Genomic DNA, 21,214 nt, shown 5'->3' on the forward strand with positions numbered 1-21,214 from the left:
CATGAAAAACATGTTGATACGTGTGAATTCTTTTTTGATCAAACGAAGGGTCCAATGAACAATAAATACTTTTTACAAAATAACAAAGTTTATCATAAGTTGGTAGCAGATTCAAGTGCAAAATTCCAAATAATCCAATGTCTCTAAATGATGATAATACGAATAACACCCACAATGAAGGACATCATAAATCAGGGAATGCGAATCTGCGGGCCGGATAGATGTGAGACCGGAGTCAAATCCAAGTCGTGCCAATCAAAACACCAACTTTCCTTGAGAATTCCTTGAAATATTTTTGTGGGTGCTAAGTTGCATATGGAAGTAGTGATGAAGTCGTTTTGAGAGCTATGCAATTTATTGGCTAGATGGAAGTAGCTATGAAACCACACATGTTATTTTTAAGAAAACTATTAACATTTACGAATTTATAATAAAAAGAAAAGGAATTTCGTGTATTTATGTTATGTGTATTTATCATGCTGTGTTTTGGCCCATATATGACCGTTTTATATATAGTTCCTTTTGTACATTGTAATTGTTAATATATTATTATTAAAGAAAGAAATCATGTTGTTCTTGAGAACAAATTTTTATTGTATTGATTAGTAGATAAAGATTGTAACAATTGATCGAAAGCCAAAGAACAACTACACAACATCAACCGTTAAATTGGAAGTCCAAAACAGAAAAGCCACAACAAACGACACTATTAATGGGATTTAAATAATTGTGGTTGGAATCATTGAGATAATTGCATCTAAACTGTCTTTATAATCAAACCTTCCATAATTTCATAAATAAACTAAAAACTTCTTAATAGTCGGGACATTTTTTATCAATAACTAACGATTCCTAAATGCCATATAATACTTCATTTTTATTTATATTTTCTATGTTTATCACAAAAGAAAGAAATGAATATGAAAATAAGAAAAGCTACATAGAAGAGAACGAAATACAAAACAACCGTACAATAGAAAATGCAAAACATTTCTGGAACTCTGGCATTAGATTCAACAAAATAATTTCATGCATACTGGGGTTTTGGATCGCCTCTAATCGTATCAAAGTCAATTCGTCTCTCCTAATTTTGATCTCTTTCCCCTTACATCCTTCTTGGCATCAACAATCGTAAATCTTTATTTTTAACCTTTTCCGGCAACCATGATCGACACCTCCTCAACATTTTTCTCAACCTTGTTAGTCTGAACTATGATTCCTGAGAAGAACTATTTTACACACATAATATTGGGTTCTGTGTTATTTGTATCATATTGACGAAACTTCTCGTAAACTTCTACAACACATTACGATTGTGAGAGCAGAAAAATCGACTTGATCGTGAGACTTTCGATCTACAGTATAATCTAACAACTATATTTTATAGCTGATCCTAAACCGAATACGACTGCCATGTAGATTTTCGAGAAATCTAAGACCTTCTTTCTTGAAATGTTAAGGGAATTCAAATAGTTGTATACTACCTCTATTCGAGACCGGACTAACAATGACTATTACACCTAAAGCATGTCGGTTACATTTCTCTTAGAATAAATTGATTCGATGGTCGTGTAGTAGATTTTCCTCATGTATGCCGTTAAAGATTTGTGTTGCCATAAAAATGACTACATTGCCAGTACCATTCAACATCCTTCTTTTCTTCTCACTTTCTTTGAAACCTACTCAATGTTGTTATTACGACAACATCGGATGAATAAATTTAGAAATTAACGTGATTTCCATCCGGATCACTCATAATCAATCATGGTTTTAACATTAAAGTCTAGCAGACGAAGGAGAAGTTCAAAGCTGAGGAGTCTAGTACCAAAACGGTGATCGACATAACACTTTAATTATTGGTCACCCTTAGCCCCCTTCGTTTATCGGAAAACCTAGGTTTATTGTATATATAAAGAATAACTATCATGTTTGTTTGTTTCATGAGGCGACTCCTAATGAAATGGTATAGAGACTTTGGTTTTAACATACCTCTCACCAGATGGGAGTTGAAAAAAGAATATGGTAATAAAGCTTATAAAAGGTGAAGGACACATATTTCTACTAAGAGAACTTTAGTTCTTCACCCACATACGAACAAGGGGGTTGAATAAGTCCACATTCTGAGAAAATTTTCCGATGAAAAAGATTTTAAATTAGCAAACAATAATAATAGATAATAATAACATAAAATCAAAAGTAACATTTAACATTGTAAATAATTGACGAAAAATTATTATGATTAAAATTACAAAAATGGCTAAATGAACAGTTTTTAAATGTATTTTTTCGTTTGATTTTCCATGATTTCCCTTTAGCACATTTGTACCTTTTCAAACATATTTTCACGATTTCCCTTTATTAACATAGTAAACTTGCTTTTTTCATCACCATTTTAATTTGGCGGGCGTGTGGACAAGTTTCCTACACTAATATTGTGGCAAATGAGCTTGGAAGGGGTGAGTTCGCACAAGATCATTGTTGGTGCACACTATTCGTTTTAATTCTCTTTTGTGGGGAGGTTTTGTCAAATGAGTAATATTGGAGTATCACGTCGTGACAGCCGACTTCAGTGGAAAATTCAGACATCGGACATCATTCATTGATTCTGAAAAGTGGCCGTTAAGAAGCATTCATGCATTCGGGCGAAATTAAAATTCTGAAATATTATATTTCTTGATCGTTTTGGGGATACTGCAAGTCTTGTTGAAGGGATCAATATATATTTATATATAACAAGCTCCTTGCAATTGCAATTTATGTAGTGATGAGATTGATATTGCGTACAACCAACCAAACTCCTTTATTGCCTAGTATTCTTCAAATGCATTGAAAGTGTGGGTAAAGTTAAAATAAACCAAGATGGAAACGAATAGAATAAAGGCATGCATATCTGCATTTTGAACATCTAAAAGCCATACAATAAAAAAAAGTTAGAAATAAAAAATATGTTGTAAGTATCAGACCCTTGGAGAATTTCCTTCATATAGGACACAACTACATTCCAAAATAATGGCCAAGCTATGTTCTGTAAGCTTTTACATAACCTACCTACGCCTATGTTAAGAAAACAAATCAGTACACAACAATTTTAGTCATTAGGAGTATAGTCCAAAAGAAAAATCCAAGTAAATTAGTGGCATCAATCATAAATCTAAACAACGTAACATGTGTGTTTTCCTTGTATTGATTAATACTTATATCAACTGAACATCTTATCTTCCACGAACGGTGATAAAAATATTTCGTTTCCCAAACAATGACGAAACCGTGTGTTTCTATATAAAGCCGACCTGTGGGCACACAAATTATTCCAAATCATCATTCACAACCATTTTTTCTTATATCTACCAGAACTATGACATCAACAAACCGGACAGCCCTGACTTTTTTGGTATTAATCTTCTTCTCTGCTACTTTGCTTTCGCACACTACATCTCGGCTGCTCCCTGAAACTTCAAGCTATGAGAGCCACGAACACTGGATGGCTCGTTATGGACGCGTGTACAAGGATGCTGATGAGAAAGAACAACGTTCAAAGATTTTTCAAGAGAATGTTCAGTACATAGAGTCATCCAACAGTCTCATGAAAAAAGCTTACAAACTAGCAGTCAATGAGTTTGCAGACCTTACAAACCAAGAGTTCACGAGCACAAGGAACCGATTCAAGGCACACGAATGTTCCCCATCGACCTCTGCTTTCAGGTATGAAAATGTGACAGCAGTTCCATCATCAATGGACTGGAGAAAGAAAGGCGCAGTAACACCTGTTAAAGACCAAGGCCAATGTGGTAAGCAAAAACTACTATGGGAATTTCAAACTTGAGACGTAGTCCAAGTACTAATTAAGTTATGTTTGTTAACAAGACCATATTTAAACTCGATATCGCATCATATATGTTTGTAGGGTGTTGCTGGGCATTTTCAGCTGTGGCAGCTATGGAAGGAATAACCCAACTGAAAACAGGTAAATTGGTCTCTTTATCCGAACAAGAGCTCGTGGACTGCGACACCGGTGGTCAGGATCAGGGATGTGAGGGGGGTCTTATGGACGATGCCTTTGATTTCATCCTAAACAATAAAGGCCTTACTACAGAGAGCAACTACCCGTACAAAGGAGTCGATGGCACCTGCAACACCAACGAGGAATCTAACCATGCTGCAGCGATTACGGGTCATGAAGATGTTCCTGCTAATAGCGAAAGTGCACTTTTGAAAGCTGTAGCTAGTCAGCCTATTTCTGTGGCCATTGATGCTAGTGGGTCCGACTTCCAATTCTACTCTAGCGGGGTGTTTACAGGAGAATGTGGTACTGAACTAGACCATGGTGTTACTGCGGTTGGTTATGGAGCGAGTGCTGACGGAACTAAATATTGGCTGGTGAAGAACTCTTGGGGAACAAGTTGGGGTCAAGAGGGGTACATAATGATGCAAAGAGATGTTGATGCGCAAGAAGGCCTTTGTGGCATTGCCATGATGGCTTCCTACCCCACTGCATAATTGTGGAACATTGTTGTGAAATACGAAGGATCCGAATAGACTTAAATAATATTAGCTCAATGCGGAATGGGATCAAAATTTATCAAAGCGTAATAATCACAACGAAATACGAATAAAATAAATAGAATAGAGACACAGGAATTTACGTGGAAACCCAAATCGGGAAAAAAACCACGGGCGGAGGAAGCCGAGAAACAATTCACTCTAATTTGCAGTGTTTACAAGGATTATGAATGAGATTACAAATAGAGTGAGAGGGCTAAAATATATGGTGGTGTATCAGTATATATATATATATATATATATATATATATATATATATATATATATATATATATATATATATATATATATATATATATGTAATGTTTTACTATATATATATATTTGATTGTTTTGGTTTATTCGTAATGAAATGGCTTAGGCTATTTATAGCCAAAGAAAAGAACATATGAAAGGATAAAAAATGTCGTCGTCCAAAAATGTTGCGCCTTCAAATTTGAATACTATTCATGACCAAACACTCCGCCTACAAACTTTTGAATAACAAATCTCCAAATTCACATGTGCCGTCGAATTCTTCAAACATTTCACATATATATTACTATTCATAGTCAAACTATGAATAGTAAATGATAAGTTACGGAAATAACCCCTAAACTATTTGCCACTTGCTAATTTTGGAGGCAACATTTTCCACAAACATCAAGAGTAATTATTGTAAATTAAGTGTATTTACGGTTATTTTATTACAATGAAATATGTAAATTACAAAATGTATCCAAAAAATTAAATATTAGTAAGGATGCAATTATATATATATATATATATATATATATATATATATATATATATATATATATATATATATATATATATATATATATATATATATTATGTATTGGAAAAATTGTGAGCTTGAATGTCTTTTCGTATAGGCATATGTTTCTCTGAGTATAGGAAATGTTGAACAAAACACTCACCCATGAAAAACATGTTGAAACGTGTGAATTCTTTTTTGATCAAACGAAGGGTCCAATGAACAATAAATACTTTTGACAAAATAACAAAGTTTATCATAAGTTGGTAGCAGATTCAAGTGCAAAATTCCAAATAATCCAATGTCTCTAAATGATGATAATACGAATAACACCCACAATGAAGGACATCATAAATCAGGGAATGCGAATCTGCGGGCCGGATAGATGTGAGACCGGAGTCAAATCCAAGTCGTGCCAATCAAAACACCAACTTTCCTTGAGAATTCCTTGAAATATTTTTGTGGGTGCTAAGTTGCATATGGAAGTAGTGATGAAGTCGTTTTGAGAGCTATGCAATTTATTGGCTAGATGGAAGTAGCTATGAAACCACACATGTTATTTTTAAGAAAACTATTAACATTTACGAATTTATAATAAAAAGAAAAGGAATTTCGTGTATTTATGTTATGTGTATTTATCATGCTGTGTTTTGGCCCATATATGACCGTTTTATATATAGTTCCTTTTGTACATTGTAATTGTTAATATATTATTATTAAAGAAAGAAATCATGTTGTTCTTGAGAACAAATTTTTATTGTATTGATTAGTAGATAAAGATTGTAACAATTGATCGAAAGCCAAAGAACAACTACACAACATCAACCGTTAAATTGGAAGTCCAAAACAGAAAAGCCACAACAAACGACACTATTAATGGGATTTAAATAATTGTGGTTGGAATCATTGAGATAATTGCATCTAAACTGTCTTTATAATCAAACCTTCCATAATTTCATAAATAAACTAAAAACTTCTTAATAGTTGGGACATTTTTTATCAATAACTAACGATTCCTAAATGCCATATAATACTTCATTTTTATTTATATTTTCTATGTTTATCACAAAAGAAAGAAATGAATATGAAAATAAGAAAAGCTACATAGAAGAGAACGAAATACAAAACAACCGTACAATAGAAAATGCAAAAGCCAAATCAGGGCGTGTGCAACTAACAGCACAACCATTTAGTGTAAACACATACCCTGTAATTGATCTTCGTTTATCCAAATCTTTTCCATAATCTGAATCAACATATCCGAACACCCCAGTGTTAGATTTGCCAAAATGTAAACACATGGAAGACGTACCTCGTAAATAACGAAAAATCCACTGTACTGCTTTCCAGTGTTCTTTCCCCGGGTTCGCCATGTATCTACTAACCATGCTAACAACATAAGCCAAATCAGGGCGTGTGCAGATCATAGCATACATTAAAGATCCAACAGCACTAGAGTATGGAACACGTGCCATGTAAGCCATATCAGTCTCATTAGTAGGACTCAAAGCGGATGATAGCTTGAAATGAGCTGCAAAAGGTGTGTTGACAGACTTTGCTTCGTGCATATTGAAGCGTCTTAGGACTTTCTCAATATAACTTTTCTTAGAAAGATGCAAGATCCTAGACTTCCTGTCACGAACAATTTCCATACCTAAAATCTTTTTGGCAGCTCCTAAGTCCTTCATTTCAAATTTAGCTTTCAACTGGTCTTTTAACTTCTGAATCTCCTTCATATCTTTTGCTGCAATCAACATGTCATCCACGTACAAGAGTAAGTAGATCTTTGAACCATTGTCACCTTTCTTGAAATAAACGCAGCTATCATAGGTGCACCTGCTGAATTTGTGACTGGTCATGAAAGAATCGAACCTCTTGTACCATTGTCTAGGAGACTGCTTGAGGCCATAAAGAGATTTGTTCAACTTGCATACGTAGTTCTCCTTTCCAGGAACTACAAAACCTTCAGGTTGTTGCATAAAAATCTCTTCCTCAAGCTCACCATTTAGGAAAGCTGTAGTGACATCAAGTTGTTCTAACTCAAAATCGTTAGAAGCAACCAACCCCAACAATACACGAATGGAAGTATGTTTGACAACTGGGGAATAAATGTCAGTGTAATCAATACCAGGAATCTGACTGTAGCCTTTAGCTACTAACCGAGCTTTGTATCTTGGTTTATCATTTGGGTTGACAGGTTCCTTGAGCTTATAGACCCACTTGCATTTAACTGGTCTCTTCCTTTTCGGAATAGGAACTAAATTCCAAGTACTGTTTCGCTGCAAGGATTCCATCTCATTTTGCATAGCGAGCATCCAATCATTTGAGTCTTCAGATTTGATAGCCTCGTCATAATTCGCAGGCTCCGTTGCATACTCAATATTATCAGCAACAATAAAAGCATAGGCAACCAAATCAGATTCAGCATACCTCTTCGGAGGAATAATCTGTCTTCTCGGTCTATCTCTTGCAATGCTTGGAGTAGTAGCTTGTGGTTGTGAAGGTGTTGAATCTTCACCAACAACATGCTCATCCGACGAAGAAGAATCTTGATGCTGATTTGTACTCTGATTAGTGGTAGGTGAAGTAGGAAGCTCCACCTCCATTTGAGCATACTCTTTATTTGCTTCGGATGATACATCTGATGCATCTGTTCTTTTAGAAGAGTCAGCAACTGGTTGAATCATAGCAGACTCATCAAAAGTAACATCTCTTGAGATGATAATTTTCTTCAAATCAAAGCTCCATAACTTGTAACCCTTTACACCTTGATTGTACCCAAGAAAAACGCATTTGATTGCTCTTGGTTCTAGCTTCCCATTGTCAACTCGTGCATACGCTGGACATCCGAATGGTTTTAAATCTGAATAATTGGCAGGTTTACCGGACCATAACTCAAACGGAGTTTTCTTCTCGATTGCTCGTGACGGTGATCGGTTGATAACATAGCAAGCAGTCGAAGCAGCCTTCGCCCAAAAAGACTTTGGCAATTTGGAATTAGAAAGCATACACCGGACCTTCTCCATAAGGGTGCGATTCATCCTTTCAGCTACACCATTTTGTTGAGGTGAATGGACTACTGTGCGATGTCGAGTAATGCCTTCCTTTTGACAATAGACATTAAACTCTTCTGAGCAAAACTCAAGTCCATTATCCGTACGAAGATACTTTACCACCAGACCTGATTGCTTTTCAACCTGAACTTTCCAATTTCTGAAGGTATAGAAAACGTCTCCTTTAAGTTTTAAGAAGAAAGACCACACCTTCCTGGAGAAATCATCAATAATAGTGAGCATATAAATAGCTCCACCTTTTGAAGCAACTCGAGCCGGTCCCCACAAATCCGAGTGAACATAATCAAGTGGTCCTTTCGTTGTATGGATGCCACTTGCAAACCTCACTCGTTTTGCCTTGCCATATACACAGTCTTCACAGAAATCCAAATCAACAATCTTTTGTTGACCAAGTAAACCTCTTCGACTCAATTCTAACATGCCTTGAAAACTCATATGGCCGAGTCGAAGGTGCCAAAGACGGGACTGATCTGGATCAGAAAAAGACTTTGAAACAACAGCAGCATCACTTGAAATTGTTTGCCCGTCAAGAAAGTAAAGATCTGAGGTTTTTCGTTTGGCTCTCAGTTTGTCGGAGCCGTCTTTGAATACCCTGAGAACTCCACCTTTACCAGCAAACTCGTATCCCCTTTTGTCAAAGGAACTGAGAGATAACAAGTTTCTTCTGAGGTCAGTAACATATCTAACATCCCCCATGGTTCGAATAACTCCGTCAAACATACGGATCCTGACTGAACCATGTCCAAGAACTGGACATGTAGTATTGTTACCCATCAACACATAGCCCTGGTTAACCTTTTCAAATGTGTAAAACCAACTTTTGTTGTGACACATATGAAAAGTACAACCAGAGTCGAGTATCCAATCACCAGTGGAATCCAGTTTATCTGAATAAACTGTCAAAAGTTCTCCAATACCTTCCACCTCAGCTACATCGGCTTCACCCGAAGTGCTAGCTTGTTTACCATTTGCTGCCGTCTTCTCTTTTTCTTTATTCTTCAACTTGAAGCATTCTTCAAGCACATGTCCCTTCTTGTGACAATAGTTGCAAAACTTTCGTTTGCCTTTTGATTTGGATCTGGTTCTGTTGGAAGATTGAGAAGTTCTACTTCTCTCTGTTGTTCTTCCTCTGGCATTCAAACCTTCGGCTTTAGCATCACTTGAACCACCACCAGTAATATGCTTCATCTTCTCTTTGGAATCCAAAGCTGTATAGACTTCATCTAAAACTAAAGTGTCACGGCTATAGATAATAGTATCATGAAAATGGCTATAGGATTCTGGCAACGACGACAGTAAGAATAAAGCCAAGTCTTCATCTTCATACTGAACATCCATATTCTCTAAGTTATTTACTAACTCTTTAAATGTGGATATATGTTCAGTTAAAGAGCCTCCTTCAATCATCTTGAGATTGAACAACCGTTGCTTCAAATGCAACTTGTTTGGTAAGCTCTTGGTCATCAACAGTTGCTCCAACTTTAGCCATAAAGAAGCCGCTGACGTTTCTTTTAGAACATCTTGCAAAACATCGTTTGACAAGTGCAAACGAATCTGGGATAAAGCCTTCAGATCTTTCATCTCCTTTTCTTCTTCGGTCCATGTATCGGGCATCTTATTGAAACCCAAAAGCGCCTTGTGTAAATCCATCTGAATGAGAATGTCTCTCATCTTTACTTGCCACAACGGAAATCGTGTGTTACGATCCAGTAGTGGAATATCGTATTTTACCGAAGACATGATTAATTACTTGATAAAATGATCCCAATGAGCTAATATTACAACCCGGATGCTCTGATACCAATTGTTGTGAAATACGAAGGATCCGAATAGACTTAAATAATATTAGTTCAATGCGGAATGGGATCAAAAATTATCAAAGCGTAATAATCACAACGAAATACGAATAAAATAAATAGAATAGAGACACAGGAATTTACGTGGAAACCCAAATCGGGAAAAAAACTACGGGCGGAGGAAGCCGAGAAACAATTCACTATAATTTGCAGTGTTTACAGGGATTATGAAAGAGATTACAAATAGAGTGAGAGGGCTAAAATATATGGTGGTGTATCAGTGTGTATATATATATATATATATATATATATATATATATATATATATATATATATATATATATATATATGTAATGTTTTACTATATATATATATTTGATTGTTTTGGTTTATTCGTAATGAAATGGATTAGGCTATTTATAGCCAAAGAAAAGAACATATGAAAGGATAAAAAATGTCGTCGTCCAAAAATGTTGCGCCTTCAAATTTGAATACTATTCATGACCAAACACTCTGCCTACAAACTTTTGAATAACAAATCTCCAAATTCACATGTGCCGTCCAATTCTTCAAACATTTCACATATATATTACTATTCATAGTCAAACTATGAATAGTAAATGATAAGTTATGGAAATAACCCCTGAACTATTTGCCACTTGCTAATTTTGGAGGCAACATTTTCCACAAACATCAAGAGTAATTATTGTAAATTAAGTGTATTTACGGTTATTTTATTACAATGAAATATGTAAATTACAAAATGTATCCAAAAAATTAAATATTAGTAAGGATGCAATTATATATATATATATATATATATATATATATATATATATATATATTATGTATTGGAAAAATTGTGAGCTTGAATGTCTTTTCGTATAGGCATATGTTTCTCTGAGTATAGGAAATGTTGAACAAAACACTCACCCATGAAAAACATGTTGAAACGTGTGAATTCTTTTTTGATCAAACGAAGGGTCCAATGAACAATAAATACTTTTTACAAAATAACAAAGTTTATCATAAGTTGGTAGCAGATTCAAGTGCAAAATTCCAAATAATCCAATGTCTCTAAATGATGATAATACGAATAACACCCACAATGAAGGACATCATAAATCAGGGAATGCGAATCTGCGGGCCGGATAGATGTGAGACCGGAGTCAAATCCAAGTCGTGCCAATCAAAACACCAACTTTCCTTGAGAATTCCTTGAAATATTTTTGTGAGTGCTAAGTTGCATATGGAAGTAGTGATGAAGTCGTTTTGAGAGCTATGCAATTTATTGGCTAGATGGAAGTAGCTATGAAACCACACATGTTATTTTTAAGAAAACTATTAACATTTACGAATTTATAATAAAAAGAAAAGGAATTTCGTGTATTTATGTTATGTGTATTTATCATGCTGTGTTTTGGCCCATATATGACCGTTTTATATATAGTTCCTTTTGTACATTGTAATTGTTAATATATTATTATTAAAGAAAGAAATCATGTTGTTCTTGAGAACAAATTTTTATTGTATTGATTAGTAGATAAAGATTGTAACAATTGATCGAAAGCCAAAGAACAACTACACAACATCAACCGTTAAATTGGAAGTCCAAAACAGAAAAGCCACAACAAACGACACTATTAATGGGATTTAAATAATTGTGGTTGGAATCATTGAGATAATTGCATCTAAACTGTCTTTATAATCAAACCATCCATAATTTCATAAATAAACTAAAAACTTCTTAATAGTCGGGACATTTTTTATCAATAACTAACGATTCCTAAATGCCATATAATACTTCATTTTTATTTATATTTTCTATGTTTATCACAAAAGAAAGAAATGAATATGAAAATAAGAAAAGCTACATAGAAGAGAACGAAATACAAAACAACCGTACAATAGAAAATGCAAAACATTTCTGGAACTCTGGCATTAGATTCAACAAAATAATTTCATGCATACTGGGGTTTTGGATCGCCTCTAATCGTATCAAAGTCAATTCGTCTCTCCTAATTTTGATCTCTTTCCCCTTACATCCTTCTTGGCATCAACAATCGTAAATCTTTATTTTTAACCTTTTCCGGCAACCATGATCGACACCTCCTCAACATTTTTCTCAACCTTGTTAGTCTGAACTATGATTCCTGAGAAGAACTATTTTACACACATAATATTGGGTTCTGTGTTATTTGTATCATATTGACGAAACTTCTCGTAAACTTCTACAACACATTACGATTGTGAGAGCAGAAAAATCGACTTGATCGTGAGACTTTCGATCTACGGTATAATCTAACAACTATATTTTATAGCTGATCCTAAACCGAATACGACTGCCATGTAGATTTTCGAGAAATGTAAGACCTTCTTTCTTGAAATGTTAAGGGAATTCAAATAATTGTATACTACCTCTATTCGAGACCGGACTAACAATGACTATTACACCTAAAGCATGTCGGTTACATTTCTCTTAGAATAAATTGATTCGATGGTCGTGTAGTAGATTTTCCTCATGTATGCCGTTAAAGATTTGTGTTGCCATAAAAATGACTACATTGCCAGTACCATTCAACATCCTTCTTTTCTTCTCACTTTCTTTGAAACCTACTCAATGTTGTTATTACGACAACATCGGATGAATAAATTTAGAAATTAACGTGATTTCCATCCGGATCACTCATAATCAATCATGGTTTTAACATTAAAGTCTAGCAGACGAAGGAGAAGTTAAAAGCTGAGGAGTCTAGTACCAAAACAGTGATCGACATAACACTTTAATTATTGGTCACCCTTAGCCCCCTTCGTTTATCGGAAAACCTAGGTTTATTGTATATATAAAGAATAACTATCATGTTTGTTTGTTTCATGAGGCGACTCCTAATGAAATGGTATAGAGACTTTGGTTTTAACATACCTCTCACCAGATGGGAGTTGAAACAAGAATATGGTAATAAAGCTTATAAAAGGTGAAGGACACATATTTCCACTAAGAGAACTTTAGTTCTTCACCCACATACAAACAAGGGGGTTGAATAAGTCCACATTCTGAGAAAATTTTCCGATGAAAAAGATTTTAAATTAGCAAACAATAATAATAGATAATAATAACATAAAATCAAAAGTAACATTTAACATTGTAAATAATTGACGAAAATTTATTATGATTAAAATTACAAAAATGGCTAAATGAAGAGTTTTTAAATGTATTTTTTCGTTTGATTTTCCATGATTTCCCTTTAGCACATTTGTACATTTTCAAACATATTTTCACGATTTCCCTTTATTAACATAGTAAACTTGCTTTTTTCATCACCATTTTAATTTGGCGGGCGTGTGGACAAGTTTCCTAAACTAATATTGTGGCAAATGAGCTTGGAAGGGGTCAGTTCGCACAAGATCATTGTTGGTGCACACTATTCGTTTTAATTCTCTTTTGTGGGGAGGTTTTGTCAAATGAGTAATATTGGAGTATCACGTCGTGACAGCCGACTACAGTGGAAAATTCAGACATCGGACATCATTCATTGATTCTGAAAAGTGGCCGTTAAGAAGCATTCATGCATTCGGGCGAAATTAAAATTCTGAAATATTATATTTCTTGATCGTTTTGGGGATACTGCAAGTCTTGTTGAAGGGATCAATATATATTATATATAACAAGCTCCATGCAATTGCAATTTATGTAGTGATGAGATTGATATTGCGTACAACCAACCAAACTCCTTTATTGCCTAGTATTCTTCAAATGCATTGAAAGTGTGGGTAAAGTTAAAATAAACCAAGATGGAAACGAATAGAATAAAGGCATGCATATCTGCATTTTGAACATCTAAAAGCCATACAATAAAAAAAAGTTAGAAATAAAAAATATGTTGTAAGTATCAGACCCTTGGAGAATTTCCTTCATATAGGACACAACTACATTCCAAAATAATGGCCAAGCTATGTTCTGTAAGCTTTTACATAACCTACCTACGCCTATGTTAAGAAAACAAATCAGTACACAACAATTTTAGTCATTAGGAGTATAGTCCAAAAGAAAAATCCAAGTAAATTAGTGGCATCAATCATAAATCTAAACAACGTAACATGTGTGGTTTCCTTGTATTGATTAATACTTATATCAACTGAACATCTTAGCTTCCACGAACGGTGATAAAAATATTTCGTTTCCCAAACAATGACGAAACCGTGTGTTTCTATATAAAGCCGACCTGTGGGCACACAAATTATTCCAAATCATCATTCACAACCATTTTTTCTTATATCTACCAGAACTATGACATCAACAAACCGGACAGCCCTGACTTTTTTGGTATTAATCTTCTTCTCTGCTACTTTGCTTTCGCACACTACATCTCGGCTGCTCCCTGAAACTTCAAGCTATGAGAGCCACGAACAATGGATGGCTCATTATGGACGCGTGTACAAGGATGCTGATGAGAAAGAACAACGTTCAAAGATTTTTGAAGAGAATGTTCAGTACATAGAGTCATCCAACAGTCTCATGAACAAAGCTTACAAACTAGCAGTCAATGAGTTTGCAGACCTTACAAACCAAGAGTTCACGAGCACAAGGAACCGATTCAAGGCACACGAATGTTCCCCATCGACCTCTGCTTTCAGGTATGAAAATGTGACAGCAGTTCCATCATCAATGGACTGGAGAAAGAAAGGCGCAGTAACACCTGTTAAAGACCAAGGCCAATGTGGTAAGCAAAAACTACTATGGGAATTTCAAACTTGAGACGTAGTCCAAGTACTAATTAAGTTATGTTTGTTAACAAGACCATATTTAAACTCGATATCGCATCATATATGTTTGTAGGGTGTTGCTGGGCGTTTTCAGCTGTGGCAGCTATGGAAGGAATAACCCAACTGAAAACAGGTAAATTGGTCTCTCTATCCGAACAAGAGCTCGTGGACTGCGACACCAGTGGTCAGGATCAGGGATGTGAGGGGGGTCTTATGGACGATGCCTTTGATTTCATCCTAAACAATAAAGGCCTTACTACAGAGAGCAACTACCCGTACAAAGGAGTCGATGGCACCTGCAACAGCAACGAGGAATCTAACCATGCTGCAGCGATTACGGGTCATGAAGATGTTCCTGCTAATAGCGAAAGTGCACTTTTGAAAGCTGTAGCTAGTCAGCCTATTTCTGTGGCCATTGATGCTAGTGGGTCCGACTTCCAATTCTACTCTAGCGGGGTGTTTACAGGAGAATGTGGTACTGAACTAGACCATGGTGTTACTGCGGTTGGTTATGGAGCGAGTGCTGACGGAACTAAATATTGGCTGGTGAAGAACTCTTGGGGAACAAGTTGGGGTCAAGAGGGGTACATAATGATGCAAAGAGATGTTGATGCGCAAGAAGGCCTTTGTGGCATTGCCATGATGGCTTCCTACCCCACTGCATAATTGTGGAACATCAAGAGTAATTATTGTAAATTAAGTGTATTTACGGTTATTTTATTACAATGAAATATGTAAATTACAAAATGTATCCAAAAAATTAAATATTAGTAAGGATGCAATTATATATATATATATATATATATATATATATATATATATATATATATATATATTATGTATTGGAAAAATTGTGAGCTTGAATGTCTTTTCGTATATGCATATGCTTCTCCGAGTATAGGAAATGTTGAACAAAACACTCACCCATGAAAAACATGTTGAAACGTATGAATTCTTTTTTGATCAAACGAAGGGTCCAGTGAACAATAAATACTTTTGACAAAATAACAAAGTTTACCATAAGTTGGTAGCAGATTCAAGTGCAAAATTCCAGATAATCCAAAGTCTCTAAATGATTTGATAATACGAATAACACCCACAATGAAGGACATCATAAATCAGGGAATGCGAATCTGCGGGCCGGATAGATGTGAGACCGGAGTCAAATCCAAGTCGTGCCAATCAAAACACCAACTTTCCTTGAGAATCACTTGAAATATTTTTGTGGGTGCTAAGTTGCATATGGAAGTAGTGATGAAGTCGTTTTGAGAGCTATGCAATTTATTGGCTAGATGGAAGTAGCTATGAAACCACACATGTTATTTTTAAGAAAACTATTAACATTTACGTATTTATAATAAAAAGAAAAGGAATTTCGTGTATTTATGTTATGTGTATTTATCATGCTGTGTTTTGGCCCATATATGACCGTTTTATATATAGTTCCTTTTGTACATTGTAATTGTTAATATATTATTATTAAAGAAAGAAATCATGTTGTTCTTGAGAACAAATTTTTATTGTATTGATTAGTAGATAAAGATTGTAACAATTGATCGAAAGCCAAAGAACAACTACACAACATCAACCGTTAAATTGGAAGTCCAAAACAGAAAAGCCACAACAAACGACACTATTAATGGGATTTAAATAATTGTGGTTGGAATCATTGAGATAATTGCATCTAAACTGTCTTTATAATCAAACCTTCCATAATTTCATAAATAAACTAAAAACTTCTTAATAGTCGGGACATTTTTTATCAATAACTAACGATTCCTAAATGCCATATAATACTTCATTTTTATTTATATTTTCTATGTTTATCACAAAAGAAAGAAATAAATATGAAAATAAGAAAAGCTACATAGAAGAGAACGAAATACAAAACAACCGCACAATAGAAAATGCAAAACATTTCTGGAACTCTGGCATTAGATTCAACAAAATAATTTCATGCATACTGGGGTTTTGGATCGCCTCTAATCGTATCAAAGTCAATTCGTCTCTCCTAATTTTGATCTCTTTCCCCTTACATCCTTCTTGGCATCAACAATCGTAAATCTTTATTTTTAACCTTTTCCGGCAACCATGATCGACACCTCCTCAACATTTTTCTCAACCTTGTTAGTCTGAACTATGATTCCTCCTGAGAAGAACTATTTTACACACATAATATTGGGTTCTGTGTTATTTGTATCATATTGACGAAACTTCTCGTAAACTTCTACAACACATTACGATTGTGAGAGCAGAAAAATCGACTTGATCGTGAGACTTTCGATCTACGGTATAATCTAACAACTATATTTTATAGATGATCCTAAACCGAATACGACTGCCATGTAGATTTTCGAGAAATCTAAGACCTTCTTTCTGGAAATGTTAAGGGAATTCAAATAGTTGTATACTACCTCTATTCGAGACCGGACTAACAATGACTATTACACCTAAAGCATGTCGGTTACATTTCTCTTAGAATAAATTGATTCGATGGTCGTGTAGTAGATTTTCCTCATGTATGCCGTTAAAGATTTGTGTTGCCATAAAAATGACTACATTGCCAGTACCATTCAACATCCTTCTTTTCTTCTCACTTTCTTTGAAACCTACAATGTTGTTATTACGACAACATCGGATGAATAAATTTAGAAATTAACATGATTTCCATCCGGATCACTCATAATCAATCATGGTTTTAACAATAAAGTCTGGCAGACGAAGGAGAAGTTCAAAGCTGAGGAGTCTAGTACCAAAACGGTGATCGACATAACACTTTAATTATTGGTCACCCTTAGCCCCCTTCGTTTATCGGAAAACCTAGGTTTATTGTATATATAAAGAATAACTATCATGTTTGTTTGTTTCATGAGGCGACTCCTAATGAAATGGTATAGAGACTTTGGTTTTAACATACCTCTCACCAGATGGGAGTTGAAAAAAGAATATGGTAATAAAGCTTATAAAAGGTGAAGGACACATATTTCCACTAAGAGAACTTTAGTTCTTCACCCACATACAAACAAGGGGGTTGCATAAGTCCACATTCTGAGAAAATTTTCCGCTGAAAAAGATTTTAAATTAGCAAACAATAATAATAGATAATAATAACATAAAATCAAAAGTAACATTTAACATTGTAAATAATTGACGAAAATTTATTATGATTAATATTACAAAAATGGCTAAATGAACGGTTTTTAAATGTATTTTTTCGTTTGATTTTCCATGATTTCCCTTTAGCACATTTGTACCTTTTCAAACATATTTTCACGATTTCCCTTTATTAACATAGTAAACTTGCTTTTTTCATCACCATTTTAATTTGGCGGGCGTGTGGACAAGTTTCCTACACTAATATTGTGGCAAATGAGCTTGGAAGGGGTGAGTTCGCACAAGATCATTGTTGGTGCACACTATTCGTTTTAATTCTCTTTTGTGGGGAGGTTTTGTCAAATGAGTAATATTGGAGTATCACGTCGTGACAGCCGACTTCAGTGGAAAATTCAGACATCGGACATCATTCATTGATTCTGAAAAGTGGCCGTTAAGAAGCATTCATGCATTCGGGCGAAATTAAAATTCTGAAATATTATATTTCTTGATCGTTTTGGGGATACTGCAAGTCTTGTTGAAGGGATCAATATATATTTATATATAACAAGCTCCTTGCAATTGCAATTTATGTAGTGATGAGATTGATATTGCGTACAACCAACCAAACTCCTTTATTGCCTAGTATTCTTCAAATGCATTGAAAGTGTGGGTAAAGTTAAAATAAACCAAGATGGAAACGAATAGAATAAAGGCATGCATATCTGCATTTTGAACATCTAAAAGCCATACAATAAAAAAAAGTTAGAAATAAAAAATATGTTGTAAGTATCAGACCCTTGGAGAATTTCCTTCATATAGGACACAACTACATTCCAAAATAATGGCCAAGCTATGTTCTGTAAGCTTTTACATAACCTACCTACGCCTATGTTAAGAAAACAAATCAGTACACAACAATTTTAGTCATTAGGAGTATAGTCCAAAAGAAAAATCCAAGTAAATTAGTGGCATCAATCATAAATCTAAACAACGTAACATGTGTGGTTTCCTTGTATTGATTAATACTTATATCAACTGAACATCTTAGCTTCCACGAACGGTGATAAAAATATTTCGTTTCCCAAACAATGACGAAACCGTGTGTTTCTATATAAAGCCGACCTGTGGGCACACAAATTATTCCAAATCATCATTCACAACCACTTTTTCTTATATCTACCAGAACTATGACATCAACAAACCGGACAGCCCTGACTTTTTTGGTATTAATCTTCTTCTCTGCTACTTTGCTTTCGCACACTACATCTCGGCTGCTCCCTGAAACTTCAAGCTATGAGAGCCACGAACAATGGATGGCTCATTATGGACGCGTGTACAAGGATGCTGATGAGAAAGAACAACGTTCAAAGATTTTTGAAGAGAATGTTCAGTACATAGAGTCATCCAACAGTCTCATGAACAAAGCTTACAAACTAGCAGTCAATGAGTTTGCAGACCTTACAAACCAAGAGTTCACGAGCACAAGGAACCGATTCAAGGCACACGAATGTTCCCCATCGACCTCTGCTTTCAGGTATGAAAATGTGACAGCAGTTCCATCATCAATGGACTGGAGAAAGAAAGGCGCAGTAACACCTGTTAAAGACCAAGGCCAATGTGGTAAGCAAAAACTACTATGGGAATTTCAAACTTGAGACGTAGTCCAAGTACTAATTAAGTTATGTTTGTTAACAAGACCATATTTAAACTCGATATCGCATCATATATGTTTGTAGGGTGTTGCTGGGCGTTTTCAGCTGTGGCAGCTATGGAAGGAATAACCCAACTGAAAACAGGTAAATTGGTCTCTCTATCCGAACAAGAGCTCGTGGACTGCGACACCAGTGGTCAGGATCAGGGATGTGAGGGGGGTCTTATGGACGATGCCTTTGATTTCATCCTAAACAATAAAGGCCTTACTACAGAGAGCAACTACCCGTACAAAGGAGTCGATGGCACCTGCAACAGCAACGAGGAATCTAACCATGCTGCAGCGATTACGGGTCATGAAGATGTTCCTGCTAATAGCGAAAGTGCACTTTTGAAAGCTGTAGCTAGTCAGCCTATTTCTGTGGCCATTGATGCTAGTGGGTCCGACTTCCAATTCTACTCTAGCGGGGTGTTTACAGGAGAATGTGGTACTGAACTAGACCATGGTGTTACTGCGGTTGGTTATGGAGCGAGTGCTGACGGAACTAAATATTGGCTGGTGAAGAACTCTTGGGGAACAAGTTGGGGTCAAGAGGGGTACATAATGATGCAAAGAGATGTTGATGCGCAAGAAGGCCTTTGTGGCATTGCCATGATGGCTTCCTACCCCACTGCATAATTGTGGAACATCAAGAGTAATTATTGTAAATTAAGTGTATTTACGGTTATTTTATTACAATGAAATATGTAAATTACAAAATGTATCCAAAAAATTAAATATTAGTAAGGATGCAATTATATATATATATATATATATATATATATATATATATATATATATATATATATATATTATGTATTGGAAAAATTGTGAGCTTGAATGTCTTTTCGTATATGCATATGCTTCTCCGAGTATAGGAAATGTTGAACAAAACACTCACCCATGAAAAACATGTTGAAACGTATGAATTCTTTTTTGATCAAACGAAGGGTCCAGTGAACAATAAATACTTTTGACAAAATAACAAAGTTTACCATAAGTTGGTAGCAGATTCAAGTGCAAAATTCCAGATAATCCAAAGTCTCTAAATGATTTGATAATACGAATAACACCCACAATGAAGGACATCATAAATCAGGGAATGCGAATCTGCGGGCCGGATAGATGTGAGACCGGAGTCAAATCCAAGTCGTGCCAATCAAAACACCAACTTTCCTTGAGAATCACTTGAAATATTTTTGTGGGTGCTAAGTTGCATATGGAAGTAGTGATGAAGTCGTTTTGAGAGCTATGCAATTTATTGGCTAGATGGAAGTAGCTATGAAACCACACATGTTATTTTTAAGAAAACTATTAACATTTACGTATTTATAATAAAAAGAAAAGGAATTTCGTGTATTTATGTTATGTGTATTTATCATGCTGTGTTTTGGCCCATATATGACCGTTTTATATATAGTTCCTTTTGTACATTGTAATTGTTAATATATTATTATTAAAGAAAGAAATCATGTTG

General features: G+C 35.0%; 3 protein-coding genes across 3 annotated transcripts; all 3 read left to right on the forward strand.

Annotated features, from left to right (window-relative positions):
* Positions 1-3,355: 3,355 nt before the first annotated feature.
* Positions 3,356-4,497, forward strand: LOC145132589 (senescence-specific cysteine protease SAG12-like). Its single transcript, XM_079067434.1, has 2 exons — positions 3,356-3,788; positions 3,905-4,497. Exons 1-2 carry the CDS (start codon positions 3,356-3,358, stop codon positions 4,495-4,497), a joined length of 1,026 nt encoding a protein of 341 aa, XP_078923560.1.
* Positions 4,498-14,475: 9,978 nt separating this feature from the next.
* LOC145132113 (senescence-specific cysteine protease SAG39-like) lies at positions 14,476-15,617 on the forward strand. The gene is made up of 2 exons (XM_079066766.1): positions 14,476-14,908; positions 15,025-15,617. Exons 1-2 carry the CDS (start codon positions 14,476-14,478, stop codon positions 15,615-15,617), a joined length of 1,026 nt encoding a protein of 341 aa, XP_078922892.1.
* Positions 15,618-19,234: 3,617 nt separating this feature from the next.
* On the forward strand, positions 19,235-20,376 carry LOC145132160 (senescence-specific cysteine protease SAG39-like). The gene is made up of 2 exons (XM_079066853.1): positions 19,235-19,667; positions 19,784-20,376. Exons 1-2 carry the CDS (start codon positions 19,235-19,237, stop codon positions 20,374-20,376), a joined length of 1,026 nt encoding a protein of 341 aa, XP_078922979.1.
* Positions 20,377-21,214: the final 838 nt, after the last annotated feature.

Source organism: Lactuca virosa, chromosome 8 (genome assembly GCF_052849685.1).
Source record: "Lactuca virosa cultivar CGN04683 chromosome 8, Lactuca_virosa_CGN04683_v6, whole genome shotgun sequence".
NCBI lineage: Eukaryota > Viridiplantae > Streptophyta > Magnoliopsida > Asterales > Asteraceae > Lactuca > Lactuca virosa.